The sequence below is a fragment of the Borostomias antarcticus genome (assembly GCF_949987555.1).
Source record: "Borostomias antarcticus genome assembly, chromosome: 25".
Taxonomy (NCBI): domain Eukaryota; kingdom Metazoa; phylum Chordata; class Actinopteri; order Stomiiformes; family Stomiidae; genus Borostomias; species Borostomias antarcticus.
Genome location: NC_140258.1, coordinates 1,575,545 through 1,589,901, shown reverse-complemented (window position 1 = coordinate 1,589,901; position 14,357 = coordinate 1,575,545). Strand labels below are relative to the sequence as shown.

The following is a 14,357-nucleotide window of genomic DNA, read 5'->3' as shown; positions in this document are numbered from 1 at the left end:
ATGGTAATGTGACAGGTCTTGCTGGACCTGGTCAACAGCCTTGCAGCATTCTGGTCAGGGAAGGCTTGCTGAGGCAAGTGAAAACGGAATTACAGTAGTTCAGGCGAGTGTTAATTTTGACAGCAAATTTTGATTTAGTTTTAGTCCGTCTTTTGACTAAAATGCTATTTAGTTGTAGTCATATTTCAGTCATCTGAATTTGTTTAAGTCTAGTTTTAATCTAGTCGACTAAATCGACAGTAGGTATATTTGTAGACTAAAATCAAATGGGTTTAGTTGAAGTGTATTGCAATTTCTCTAGAATTTCCAAACTCATTTAGCCCTAAAAATCAAGTAGCCTACTCTCCGAGTCTCCTGGGGCTTTGAAGGGAAATGACACAGGGCTACAAATGGTTAGGCTTAAACACCCACTCCTTTAATAATGGCAAACCAACACGGTAGTCATACAACATAGCCAAAAACGCTGAGACATGAGAACACGTTCTTCTTCCCGCCTAACAGGTTTGTACCCCCAATTCAAGTCCCAAGGGGGGGCTCTCTACTGTAGGAACTAACATCTCCAGAAGGGGAATAAGTGTGGATGAAACTCTCTATCCAAAATAATAAAATACAAACTCACAAAATAATAAAAATACAAATGTAGTAAATAATCAATGATAGACAACACTACCAAATAATGAAATACAATAATGATATAGGGTTACACTCATATAAACTCGTGGCAGAAACATCTATTAGACTGATGGACCAAGCTAATAAATTACTTTTCTATATGCTCTCCTTTCCTGTTTTTTCAACGTGAGACGCAACTTTAATGGAAATCTCAGCATTCTGATTGGATCTCAAATTGTCCCTCCCTCACATTTTCGTCTAGTTTTTATTTGTTGACGAAAATGTAAATCGTTTTGTACATGTATTCAAACAGTCATGTAAAACAGACAGCATCTGGCTTAAATGATATGCATGAGTGACTATGAAAATAGCTGACCTGGGTCCTGACCTGACCTGGATCCAGACTGTGAATCTGCCCACTCCACCTTCTGTCTGATACCAGGCTAGGAAATAGCCACATGCACACACACACACACACACACACACACACACACACACACACACACACACACACACACACACACACACACACACTCTCCATATCTCTGGCCACACCACCATTATATTACGACCTCATACAGTAAACTAGCAGAACGTCCCACACATTCCTTAGGTGATTTCACTCAATAACTGTCCTTAGTACACCGCATTAAACAATTAACTCTCTTTATATATATTTTTTATTTAGCTTACTTTACGTATACACGTACATGCACCTGGTACTTAAATGTGTCTTGGTGGTCTGCAACCTATCTGGATAGGAAACCAGACAGCATTTTCCATCAAAAACGTGTTGAATGTGGATTTGAATGTATCAAGCCTCTGGAACAAGGATCTTCCATACTTTCTCTGCTTTGTCTTTTTTCTCCATCTGCCGGAGTATCTCAACCAGCTTGTTAGCTGCCTGCACGGCTTCCTTCTCCACCCAGGCGGTCAGGAGGCTGAGACACTGATCCTCAGCGCTGTTGGGGAAGTTCAGCTGGTGGTTCTCAATATCAGTCTGAGTCATCCCAGAACGTATCGCCACCTCCCTCATGTCCCTCCATCCCAATGTCTTGCTGATGTCTGGGACGTGTTGCATGAGGTCAACACCTGATTCAGTTAATGATGAGAATAATGTGTTAATGGACCATTTTAAAATTGTATATATATATAAAAATAAATAATCAATCATATTTTCTTTGGGATAGTATTTCCCAAGCTTTAAAAAGTGTTAAAAAGACAATACACCATGATGCTTGTTCATTATCTTTTGCCAGTAAATTGCATAAGGAATCACCATTGTGGAATGGAATAAATCATGCACGTTTTTCTAGTTGAAGGAAAGATCTAAAACCATAGTAATAATGCTGCTTACCTTTCAAAGGTATTTTCTGGAAAAGACAAGAGCGTACAATCAATAAATTGAGCAATCCAATATTTTGTGAGGAGATAAGTTTAGGAGTAGTCTAGTCAGGTTATGTCATGCTGCTGTTACCAGAAACAGTCATACAAGGGGGAAATTCAGACCAGCACAAAGACACACAGATACGCTATCAAGATTACACCCAAGGTCCAGTCAAGAGCAGAACACAGACCTGCACCTCCATGTCCAAAACAAGGCAGCTAGGGGATGAACAGAGGTTAGTCAGGAGTAGCCTCCTCTCACACACAGGATACAAGCTGGCGTGACATGGAGAGATGGTCACACAAGGCATAGGGGGTCAGAGATAAAGGAGGGTAGACTACAGTACCTGTTCATCTGTTAACTCAACATCACCACCGGCCAGTCCACTGCTTGGGGTTGGAGCTAAAACAAATGTAGTTAAATTAAAAGTTATTGTAACAAAGAATGTGTTGCTTAAATAGTTTAGGCAAGATTTAATGGTAACACTTAAGAATATTGCTCCCTATAAATAGTTAATAGATCATACACAAAATGTTAGTTAATGATTTGTTAATGACTCATTAAAATGTTTGTTAAGTTGGTTAATGATTTAAAAGTACACCTTATTAATAGTTAATAGATCATGAACAGCAATTAGTAACCTACTTACTAATTATCATCATTGTGTGTGTGTTTTTGGGCACAGGGCGTGTGTGCAGTAATAGGGCGTGTGTGCAGTAATAGGGCGTGGTGCAGTAATAGGGCGTGTGTGCAGTAATAGGGCGTGTGTGCAGTAATAGGGCGTGGTGCTTGTAGTTAGTGCGTGTTGCTTGCTCCTTCTGCTTGCTCCTTCTGCTTGCTCCTTCTGCTTGCTCCTTCTGCTTTCAGCTACTGCCACCAGCTAGCCCTCTTTGTGGGGGATGAAAAGAGGAGTACTAAGACTCCTCCTGCTGTAAGTCTCTCTACTGCCAAGACTTCTGCAGTGCCTCCTTGTGGCCACACATGGTAACTGAGTACCTTGCGCTCCCAGGCTGAACTGTAGGGGATCTAGGAGCAGCAATTGGTTCCAGAGGGAAGGCGCAAAGGCCCACCGGCGTGTGGACATGTCCTGGCGTCTTCTCAACCACTGTCCCATCTATGGGCAAATAGCAAGGGCAGATGGGTGGGGCCCAGCCATTGTAGGTAACCCATCTAGGAGAAGGTCACTCCGAACAAAAACCAGGGGTATGAGGCTTGGCGAACCTGTAGTCTGTACAACTAAGCCTGGTAAGACCCCCCGTGGAGTCTTACAGTTAACCCCCCCCCCTGAACATTATGGAGATAAACAACTTTCCAGATCCTATACTTCCAGCGGTAGGAGTCCTTAGGAACTTCGCGGCTGACTGTGGTGCTGGTCCCCTCCTGGAGGGTCGGTAGGTTGACTGGACCCCAAACCCTGAGGAAGGGACCTCGAGCCTGAAAGGAAGGGTCCAATCTGATGAGAGCCCACGGTCCAAAGCACTATTGCGTTGTAGGAGACCACTCACAATGTGAACCTTCAACGCTTGCACAGTAAGGGAGGATGCAAGGTTGGCGGAACTTGCACACTGTGTCTAGGAGTGGAGATTCTGTGTGTCCAGGAGAACCCGAGAGTACCGGAACTCGGAACCAATCATGTACAGCAGAGTGGGAAGGAGCTCGTTCATCACCTGGGGCCTCATTTATAAAACCTTGCCCAGGATTCGCGTACTAAGGGTTGTGGACATCCGCAAGTTCCAAAAGGTACGCACAACGATTTTCCGATTTATAGCGAACTGCGCACGCACGTCGCACGACGCCGGTCCCCCATTATAAATCTCAATCAACTCTAAACTTGGCGCACGTGAGCGCGCGTTTTGTCCCACCCTCTTAACGCCCATAAATGCCTATAAATGGCCAGTGAAACGCCTCCAATTCACAGAAATCGATACAGCCCAAATCTAACATGACGGCAAATGTGGCAGCAAAGAAGCGGAAGCAGCTCATGAGCCACTCGTTGTCATTGGCCAGTAGGTTTTGCCGGTCCCTGAAGACGTGCTCTCTCCGAATTCCTTCAACCACATCATCAAAGAGGAATAGGCCTACATATAACGTATGGAAATCCAACCTCTCCGTGAAACTAAGTTCCACTTTTCTTTTTGTATTGGGTGGTTATGAGTATGCACAACTCATATTGGGAAGTGGTGTTGTGAGTTCCCTAGTGTCTTGGGTTCCCTACCAAAAGCTTTTCATTTAGCTTCTTTGGAGTCTCACTTTCATGTTCTTTTTACATAGCACTGTCAACAGAAACTATTATGTTCTTTCATTGAGACATGAATAACAAATATCTGAATCTGAAAGAAATTGTGACATTATTCTAAAGTTGCAGCATGTAGCTCAGGAGGTAGAGCTGCTGTCTGGGGATCCCAAGGTCCCCAATTTGATCCCAGCGTCCAGAGTGTGCCGACGTGTCCATGAGCACGACACTGAACCCCAAAATAAATCAGGTGCGGCACGGTGGCGCAGTACTGTCGCCTCACAGGAAGAAGGTCTTTGGGCCTTTCTCTGCGGAGTCAGCATGTTCTCCCTGTGTTTGCAAGGGTTTCCCCATTAATATATTTGATAATATACTGTATTGTTAATATATTTGATAATACCATGTTCATAAGATACAGACCTGTTTGGGACGTTATTCTAAAGTTGCAACTATTCTTCATTTACTAACACTAGTGCACAGTGCCTCTTCCATCCATCCATCCATCCATCCATCCATCCATCCAATAACTAGTGTTAGTAAATGAGGAATAGTTACAATTTTAGAATAACATCCCAAAAAAGATCTATAACTCATGAACATGGTATTATCAAATATATTAACTGACCTTTACATATGATTTGTTATTTATAAACATTTATTAATTTGTGTTTAGATGGGTCCCCTGATGGAAGGCCAGATGGGGCCAACTGTAAGTAGATCAACTATTAACAAATACTAAACAAGTTATTAGTAATAGTTTACTAATGACTAATTGCGTGTTCATGATCGATTAACTATTTCAGAATCAGAATTCGTTTTATTGCCATGCAGTTTTTCAAAGTACTAGGAATTTGCTTTCGGACTGGTGCATAACATGGAGACAACATTGGACAAGGTGCAGGAACAAGACAGGATAGTGCAAAGACAGAACTGCAAAAAAGCATAAGCTAAGAACAATATGCTAAAAGTGTGGTTAGTGTATACAGTGCATGTGCAGAGTGTAATGTGTGTGTGTGTGTGTGTATGTGTATGGTGTGTGCGGCGTGATACAGTATGTGAGGGCGGTCCCCAGAGTTAAAACAAAACATGGAGAAGCAGCGTTCAGTTTTTATGCTCCACATATCTGGAACAAACTTCCAGAAAACTGCAGGTCTGCTGCAACTCTCAGTTCGTTTAAATCAAGACTGAAGACTTTTATTTTAGCCTTTTTATTTAATCAAATAATTATTAATTCATACACTGCACTGTAACTTTTATTCTTGTATTTTTTTCCCTGCATTTTGTTTTAAATGTCCTTTTTTTAACATTTTGTTTTATATGACCTTTTATGTGTTTCTTGCACTTTGTCTTGATGCTTTTAATGTCTCATGAAAGCATGTTGAATTGCCTTGTTGCTGAAATGTGCTCTACAAATACTTTACTTGCCTTGCCTTGCGGTGCGGCCTATAGAGAACGTTCGGTAGTCATGTGCAAGTGTCTCTCAATGGTGTCTCACAGTGGTAGTGGGTCTGTGATGGGGTCCATGGTAGGGGGGGATAGTCAGAGAGGGATACAAGCCTTGTTGATGAGGCTGACGGCCGCGGGGGAAGAAGCTGCCTCTGTGGCATGCGGACGTGGTCCTGATGGACCGCAGCCTCCTGCCTGAGGGGATTGGCATGAACAGATTATGGCCGGGGTGGGAGGGGCCAGCCTCAATCTTCCTGGCCCACTTCAGGGTCCTGGAGTTGTGCTGGACCAGGAGGGAGGGCAGGTTGGACCAGGAGGGAGGGCAGGTTGGACCAGGAGGGAGGGCAGGTTGGACCAGGAGGGAGGGCAGGTTGGACCAGGAGGGAGGGCAGGTTGGACCAGGAGGGAGGGCAGGTTGGACCAGGAGGGAGGGCAGGTTGGACCAGGAGGGAGGGCAGTTTGGACCAGGAGGGAGGGCAGTTTGCAGCCAATCACCTTCCCGGTGGATAGGATGATGCACTGCAGTTTAGGCCTGTCCTGTGCTATAGCAGCAGAGTACCAGATGGTGAAGGAGGAGGTGAGGATGGATTCAGCTTATCCTTTTTTGCAATAGCATTCTGTACTCGCTTTGTGCTCTTCTTTGCACAGTTCTGTCCTTTCACTGTACTGTCTCGTCCCTGCACCCTGTCTCTCAACACTGAACCCTGTCTCTCAACACTGAACCCTGTCTCTCAACACTGAACCCTGAACCCTGAACCCTGTCCCATGTTGTCTCCATGTTCTGCACCACGACCGAAAGCAAATTCCTAGTATGTTGAAAAACTGCATGGCAATAAACTAATTCAGATTCTGATTATATGGTGCTTTTATCCAAAGCGCTTTACAATGGCCTCTCAATCACCCATTCACACACACATTCACACACCACTGGTGGCAGCTGCCGTGCCAGGTTCTAGTCGACATGTGGACAGGAGGACCCGGGAGACGAAACCTCAGACCCTACGATCATTGACCAACCCGCTCTACCACTGAGCCACAGCCACCTGGTCATATAATCTAATTGTATTATTTAATCAATGATGTAACGGCTTCAACTGAATATTCAATGAACATAATACATTCCCTCCAGTCTTCTTTCAACAGAGTTTCCCCAGAATAGTAAAACATGCTTACCAAAACACAGTCTCTTCTTTAGCCGGAGCCACAATATGGCAATTAAAGCAATTAAAGCAATTACGGAAACAACTACGATTGGAATAATAACTGTGATTCCACCTGCAACACAAAAATGACCAAATCAGTTACGGTGTAAAATTACTACCAAAAAGTTGAGAAAAAGCCAATGGTGCATTGCTCTTTACAGTACCTACCTCCATCTTTGTCATGGCAGATTGTGTTGTTGGTGGCTGTGCATTCAGCCTTGATACCCTCCTCCTCACACCTTACAGAAAGCACACGCACAGACTCCAGTTAGTGTGCTTGCTGTAAGCATGAACACTCCACTTATCTTGCATACCTAGTCGTTTTATTTTTAAACAGTACAGCTGCTTCTATACGTGACGTTACATGACATTACAGTCATTTAGCAGACACTTCACCACCTGGATGTGATTTTTATTATTCTCCCTTTTAAGTACAGATTTGTCTCTCTCTGTAAAGAGCCCTTGGATTTTTAGAAATTCGCTTTATAAATGTAAGATATTATTAGGGGCCAGGCAGCATAGCTGGCAGGAATTTTGAAGTCCATCACTCTGATTTTTTCATAAACTGTAAAACCTATCAAACCTATCTCCTCCCAAATTTTTTGTTCAATTTGCCTTATTCACCTGGCAGCCATCTTGGTCAGTCTGGGGTGCGGATGCGGAAGTGCCCGTTGACTTAAAAGTTCACTGTAAAAACACCACTTTAAGAACCGAAATAGTCAAAATAACAGTCTGAATACACTATCGGGGTTACAAACTCATCATTACCAGACTCTGATTGTTTTTCACTGCCGTTATTTTTGCGTTTGGAAATACATGGAGGTGAATGACCCATAGTTGGCCGTCAGCTGCATTCACTCCGATGTATTTCCAAACGCGAAAACAACAACAGTGAAAAACAATCAGAGTCTGGTAATGATGAGTTTGTAACCCCGATAGTGTATTCAGACTGTTATTTTGACTTTTTTGGTTCTTGAAGTGATGTTTTTACAGTGAACTTTTAACATTGAAGTCAACGGGCACTTCCGCATCCGCACCCCTAATTACGTCAGACTGACCAATAATATGGCAGCTGAGGTGAATAAGGCAAATTGACACCAAAATGGATATACTGTATCTTCAGACTGTCCTTACCAAACGATCCTCACAGATTTTTGAAATATGAAAAATTGAGCCCACAGCGCATCAAAAAGTTTTACTGTTAACAGTTCTGTATACAGTTCCTATGAATTCTCACCAAATCAATGGCTGATCATCCTCATAAAAAGTGACAACATTGGCCACATATCCAAGATGTAGTGTGATTTCTTTCAGAATTCTATCTCAAAAATTGAATTTTTAATGTTTAATTCTGTCCTCTGAAACCAACACTTCATACTGAGAAAACTACACTACCCACAATCCAACGCAAGCTCCACCAATCGGAGATGTCGCTGTTGGCAACCTTACCCAGCCCCCGCCGAGGATTACAATGACTAAATTAATTGATTGGCCACTGACTGGGCACACAGCTGCTGAAGTTAATGTTCAATTATGAAGAAAAGAAAATATGTAAAAATTAATAAACATATCTCATCCCACATTTTTCAATCAATTAACACCAAACTTGCTACACTGGATCTTCAGACTGTAATTCACAAACTCATTGACCAGATTGTTGAATTATCAAAATTGAGCTTACAATGCACATCAAAATGTTTTACAAATGTTTTACGATGCAAAATGAACATTGGAATGTCAACTTTCTTGTTGTCTTTCTATTCTCTCGCTTATTGCTCCTAAACGTGTCTGAAATTGCCTGGCCCCGTCTCATCGCTGCGTAGCAGCTTTATTTATTATTAGGATTATTATTTAAGTACTATTAAATCATGAATCTCGGAATCTAATCAATTTTCTTCAGAAAATCTACTATTGTCATATCTATTTATTGTCATCATATCCATTTTCTCTCCCTCCAGCAAGCATGTAATGTCAAGGAGCTGAAGTGAGCTCAACAACCTAACAGGAGGTCTAGCCTTCAGGCTACTTTATGAGGAAGTGAACTTACGTTTCACAGGGGTAGCACACCTTGCACTCCCTCCCCTTGTCACAGTAGTGGCCCTGCTGGCAACGACAGACGGTGTTCCTGCGGATGGTGCACGCATCTTCCACCTCCAGGCCGGCTACAAGGGACATCCACACAGCACAGATGCTTTAGAATGGCCAAGAAATCTTCCGGGCCCGTTTTATTCACTTAGGATTGTTTACTTGAATCTTACTATACTATAGCGGTAAGTAGGCTACCCAGTATCCACAAATCAAGGGCTGATAAATGTCATTATAGTTTTACATGCATTGAGAGTAATCGTATAGGGACATCCCTGGGCATAAATTAAGCCTGCTTACAGGCTTAAAAAGATACAAAATGGAGATCCTGCATTGTTGTGTTGTAGTCTCGAGGCCACTTTTTGAAGGTCTTGGTCTCGTCTGGGATTGACCACATTTTTACTTGCTCTCGTCCCGGAGGAGGATTGACCACATTTTTACTTGCTCTCGTCCCGGAGGACTCAGGATTTTATTTATAATAAAAACCGGTCAAGACCACAACTGTGTCGATCTCACTCAATTTCCTGTGCGTTGTCTAATTTATTTGTTGACATCATTACTGCGATTGGATGTAAAACATGTAGGCCTATGTAATCATTTGGATGGATGTAGGTTATTAGGTCTGCAAAGTTGGCTCAGAGAGGCCTAGTCTGGCGCAAATGTCAGTGTGCAAGCGGCATACATATAAGCAGGCCTATAAAAAAGACTAAATTAAATAATATCCTAATAAAATAGTATAGTATTTTAATATCACAAAGAATGACGTATGCAGAACAACAAATTATACCTGCTAGTTACCAATGAATACTAAACAACAATCAGCCCTGAGTGACCGCCCCCAATTCCTCAGATCATCTGCTGTCTGTCTGTAGGCCGACCTTTAGAGTCACAGGCCTACCTTTAGAGTCACAGGCCTACCTTTAGAGTCACAGGCCTACCTTTAGAGTCACAGGCCTACCTTTAGACTCACAGGCCTACCTTTAGAGTCACAGATCTGGCAGGGTTCACAGGAGTCCTGGCTGTTGGCCACACTGTTGTAGGTCCTCCCTTTCTCACAGAAGTCACAGGTCGTGTCCTCGTGCCCACTGCAGTGCTTGACCCAATGTTGACCTACACCAACATAATTACACTTATTTCATAATAGCCTAATAGGCTACATTACTCATTTAGCCTAACTGAAACTCCGAGATATAGGTCTAATTTACGTTAATAAATAAATAAAAATAATAAATAAATAAAAAAGTAATTTAAGCAAGTCAGAAACATTAGAAACCTACCAGCAGCACAGAGGCAACATGTCTTTCCGTTTCCGTCAATCTGGTAAGTCCCATCTTGACAGCCCTGTCTCTTGAAGCGCAGCCTGCTGGTGTGGTGTTCCCGGGGACTTTCTCTCACAGTAACCAAGTGAGTCAAACACTGGAATACAAATCAAACGGAAATATAAAGCGCTTTGCATACACAGAGACAATACAATGCACAAATGCATTTTAATCGTTATCCCGCTTATTACGGATACTTCAAATCAAATCAAAGCTTTATTTATATAGCGCATTTCATACCCAGAGGCAACACAATGCGCTTTACAGAGAACAAGGGAGGTGGGCATACGACCCACCCCTACATATTCCATAGGGAAGCAAAAAAACAGTAATCACCCGGTGGCCAGATAAGTGAGCTGTAAAAATTCTTCCCTGACCCCTCTCAACGAGGCGATCGAGCAAGCTCCTGGAGTATGTTTGTCTACCGGCTAAGAACATTTATAGAGCAATAAATAACATTAAATTACATTTTCAGAGTAAGAGAGGCTAATAACATCATAGGAGAGACATGGCAAACATGTCAAACATACTTAATACAATAATTAGGGTATTACTACATGAGACAACGCATTCAGGTGTAGTCTACAGACCGGGGCGGCGGGCCCAGTTCGTATGGATCTCGCCGCTGGATCCAGAGACACAACTGCGAATCCTTGCCTCGGGTTCTCGCTGCCCGGGTTCTCGCTGCCCGGGTTCTCGCTGCCCGGGTTCGCGCGAATAGTATTGACTTTCTATGTAAACTCGCCGCGCGGCCGGTGTGAACACAGGACAGAGAGAGAGAGAGAGAGAGAGAGAGAGAGAGAGAGAGAGAGAGAAGAGGACGATATCTTGGAACTATTGAAATCAAGACAACATACAGTTGTCCCGCATTGAATTTAAAACACCCAATGCCAATAATACATTACCGGAAGTAAAATAATGTAGGTACTCACCATAAAGCACAATAAAGTAAATAAATCGTTCCTTTTAGGAAGTAAGATCGCCATGAATGATCTGCGCTTCGTTTGTTAAAACAAAAGCGAAAGTTAGAGTAGCATTTCCGCATTTCTGAGTATTCTGCTGGCAGAAATGCCTAGTCTCCACAAGATGGTGTGGTTGCTCTGCGCGGGACTGTTAGACTACTCTCCCATCTAGCCTACAGTAACAGCAGACCCCCTCCCTCACTGAGTCCTGAGTTCACCCCCCCTCCCTCACTGAGTCCTGAGTTCACCCCCCCTCCCTCACTGAGTCCTGAGTCCACCCCCCCTCCCTCACTGAGTCCTGAGTTCACCCCCCCTCCCTCACTGAGTCCTGAGTTCACCCCCCCTCCCTCACTGAGTCCTGAGTTCATCCCCCCTCCCTCACTGAGTCCTGAGTTCATCCCCCCTCCCTCACTGAGTCCTGAGTTCATCGGTGCCATGTGGATTCTCAGAGTCTGGCGCTGGCAGGATGTGTGGCGTTCACTTTCCTAGCACACCAAGGCTAGGCTTCCTACAGACAGCTTACTGGTTCACATCAAACTCTCAGTTTCTCTGAGATACTGTATTGATCCCAGAGCGACATTGCAACCAGTCTTACAACCAGTGACCCAGTGAGTGAGAATGAAATTGTGGGAGAGATTGTAAGGAGTCAGTTGCAGTTGTCATGTTTAACTGAGTAGTTAGTCTAGTTTGTGTCATGAGATAGAAACCCAAAGGCAGATTAAACTGTAGGCCTAGTTTAGTACATGTTTTTTAAACAAGTACTGTACACATGTAAACATGTTGTCCCCGACCCATTATGTTCCCTTGTGGTATCAAGCCCCCTGCTTCTCATTAGGTGTTTTTAAACAGAGATCCCACTATATTGCCCTATAGAAGACCCCTCCATTTTCTGGCTTTGTTTGTTTATAATGAACCAAAGAAAGACGGCATAATGTGTGATTTTATAGAGCATGCCGGCAATCTGGAATCGAGAGGCATGACCCTTGGGGCGCAACATTCACTAGTTGTTAAACAAGTCCATGAACCTGTATGGTCAAAAGTCCTATAATGGATGTTGAAATACAGACATATCTAGCGCTACTAATGTCACATCATGTGTATCAATGATTGACCAAAGTAAGCTCTCTACAAACCATGGGAGAGTGAGTAAGAGGACAATAACGTCTCCATCTAGTGCGCAAACAAGTCCATGCACCTGTATGGTCTAGTCCTATAATGAATGTTGAAATACAGGCATATCTAGCTTTACTAAACACCTGGACTCTCCATACCGTAGTAGCTTCAAAGGACCAGAACTAGGCTACAAAGGAGGTAGTTAGTCCTTTGATTCTACCCCTAGGAGTTGTATGGTATGAATGGACATAATGTGAAGCTACATTAGATTGGGTGGCCTGGGGGAGGAGGCCCAGTCCTGACTCCAGATCAGCTTTAACAATAATTTCTCTTCTTGATACATTTAGAAAATTACAAGCAGGTTTTCATCCCTGAGGTCTCATGTTTGTTTGATCTTCACCAAGTGGAGTCAACTAGGATTTTAGAATTTCTCTAGTTAATTATTTTTGTCTTTTAAGAAAAGTATTTTTGGCTGGAGATCAGAACTTCCTCGAAGGCGAGCTCTTGTGGAATTTGGTTGTTTTTCCAAGTGTATCAAATTTCAACCCTTTGTAGTTTCTAAGAAGCGGCGTCTTTGTGCTGTCTGTTCTTATACGGCCCACTGCATGGGGCAAAGTACAACTTCTATACGGACATACAGGTACAACAGATACATATAAGAGAAGTCAATTATTCAATTCAAACAGTCAAAACATGTTAGCCTACTTATCATCTTCTGTAAATATAGATGTTCTTTATTTTGCATCGATAGATAGATAGATAGAATAATTTAATAGTTATTAATAATATTAATCATGTATTATTAATATTAGTTGGAATTTATCAAATAATCTAAAATAATTATTAAAACATGGTAATGTCTTGTGCAGTAGGCCTTTTGTTCTACATACTGTGAATTTACTGTGTGCTACAATTCACGGAAACAACCAACACCGCTTCAGGAAAAAAAGAATATTCTGTGATAGATGCTATGTGCTAAAGCCAAACAATCTTGGAAGATAGCACTATCAGAGAGGATTATTTACACCATTTTCTAAAACTGTTTTTACTGTTTATGTAAACTATATTTTTATGTTTTAGCTCGTGCTCTGAAGTTTTTGTACACCTAACAGCAGAATAGGTTGCATTGTGTTTTACTTGTGTCATGTTGTTGCTCTGCCTCAGTGAGGGAGAGTTGTGTACTGTTATGACGTCAAACTAAGTTATCATGTTGCTACTAGAGTTACTAGTAAATACCTAGTTCTACCATCACCATTGTTGTGCTTCTCCTAAAACACAGCTGGAAATTGTAGCACTACAATATAATTAATCCACCAATGGGTTTAAATGAACTTCGGGGAACCTCATCTCATCCACAGCCACCCACCACCATAGCCCCAGGCCCTGCTGGGAGGAAGGGAGAGGAGAAGTACTGTATTTAGCAGCATGAACTCCCTTTCTGAGGTGCGTAGGAAGCTGCTGGAGGAGACTGTGTTGGAGAGACTCCTCCTCAGAGAGAGAAAGGTACAGGAAGAGGATGAGGCTCTGCTCCCAGTAGGACAGAAAGGCAGGAAGAGAAAGGAGAAAGATGTGAGTCATGCTGCTACTGTATCACTCAGATAAGTCGTTAGTAATGGCTCAGTTATGATAGATCACTAGTGCAATTTTCCTGAACAGACAAACCATTTATGTATTTAAAGTTAGTTGGAAAACGAAATGTCCTCTGGGAGTGACGTCACAGTCATCTACAGAGTGGTCTGGGTGAGACATCAACCTCTGGACCTGTCAGTGCTACTAGAAGTGGCCCAGCGTTCAGCTCTGGCAACGTGACCTCTGAACTTTGAGCTCATCCATTACAATTCATGGCTTATATGCCTTGGTCTTGAGGTTGACATGTAGGTTCATAGAGCTGGATGTTGGTATACTGTATTAAGTAGCTGCCTCCCAGTGTTAGTCTTAAGTCTTGAGCTCTAACCAGAGCACATTGGAGGTCATGTGACTCACACATCATTGGCAGTG

General features: G+C 42.8%; 1 protein-coding gene across 2 annotated transcripts; it reads right to left on the bottom strand.

The window, feature by feature from the left end:
• Positions 1 to 470: 470 nt before the first annotated feature.
• fas (Fas cell surface death receptor) lies at positions 471 to 11,341 on the bottom strand. Of its 2 annotated transcripts, XM_084458568.1 has the most exons (9): positions 11,217 to 11,341; positions 10,243 to 10,381; positions 9,944 to 10,075; positions 8,928 to 9,042; positions 7,049 to 7,119; positions 6,852 to 6,953; positions 2,346 to 2,401; positions 1,970 to 1,985; positions 471 to 1,704 (listed from the first exon to the last, which is right to left on the bottom strand). In XM_084458568.1, exons 1-9 carry the CDS (start codon positions 11,268 to 11,270, stop codon positions 1,427 to 1,429), a joined length of 963 nt encoding a protein of 320 aa, XP_084314694.1. In that variant the 5' UTR covers positions 11,271 to 11,341; the 3' UTR covers positions 471 to 1,426. The 2 variants fall into 2 exon arrangements, with proteins under 2 accessions (XP_084314694.1, XP_084314695.1); XM_084458569.1 differs by lacking the exon at positions 6,852 to 6,953.
• Positions 11,342 to 14,357: the final 3,016 nt, after the last annotated feature.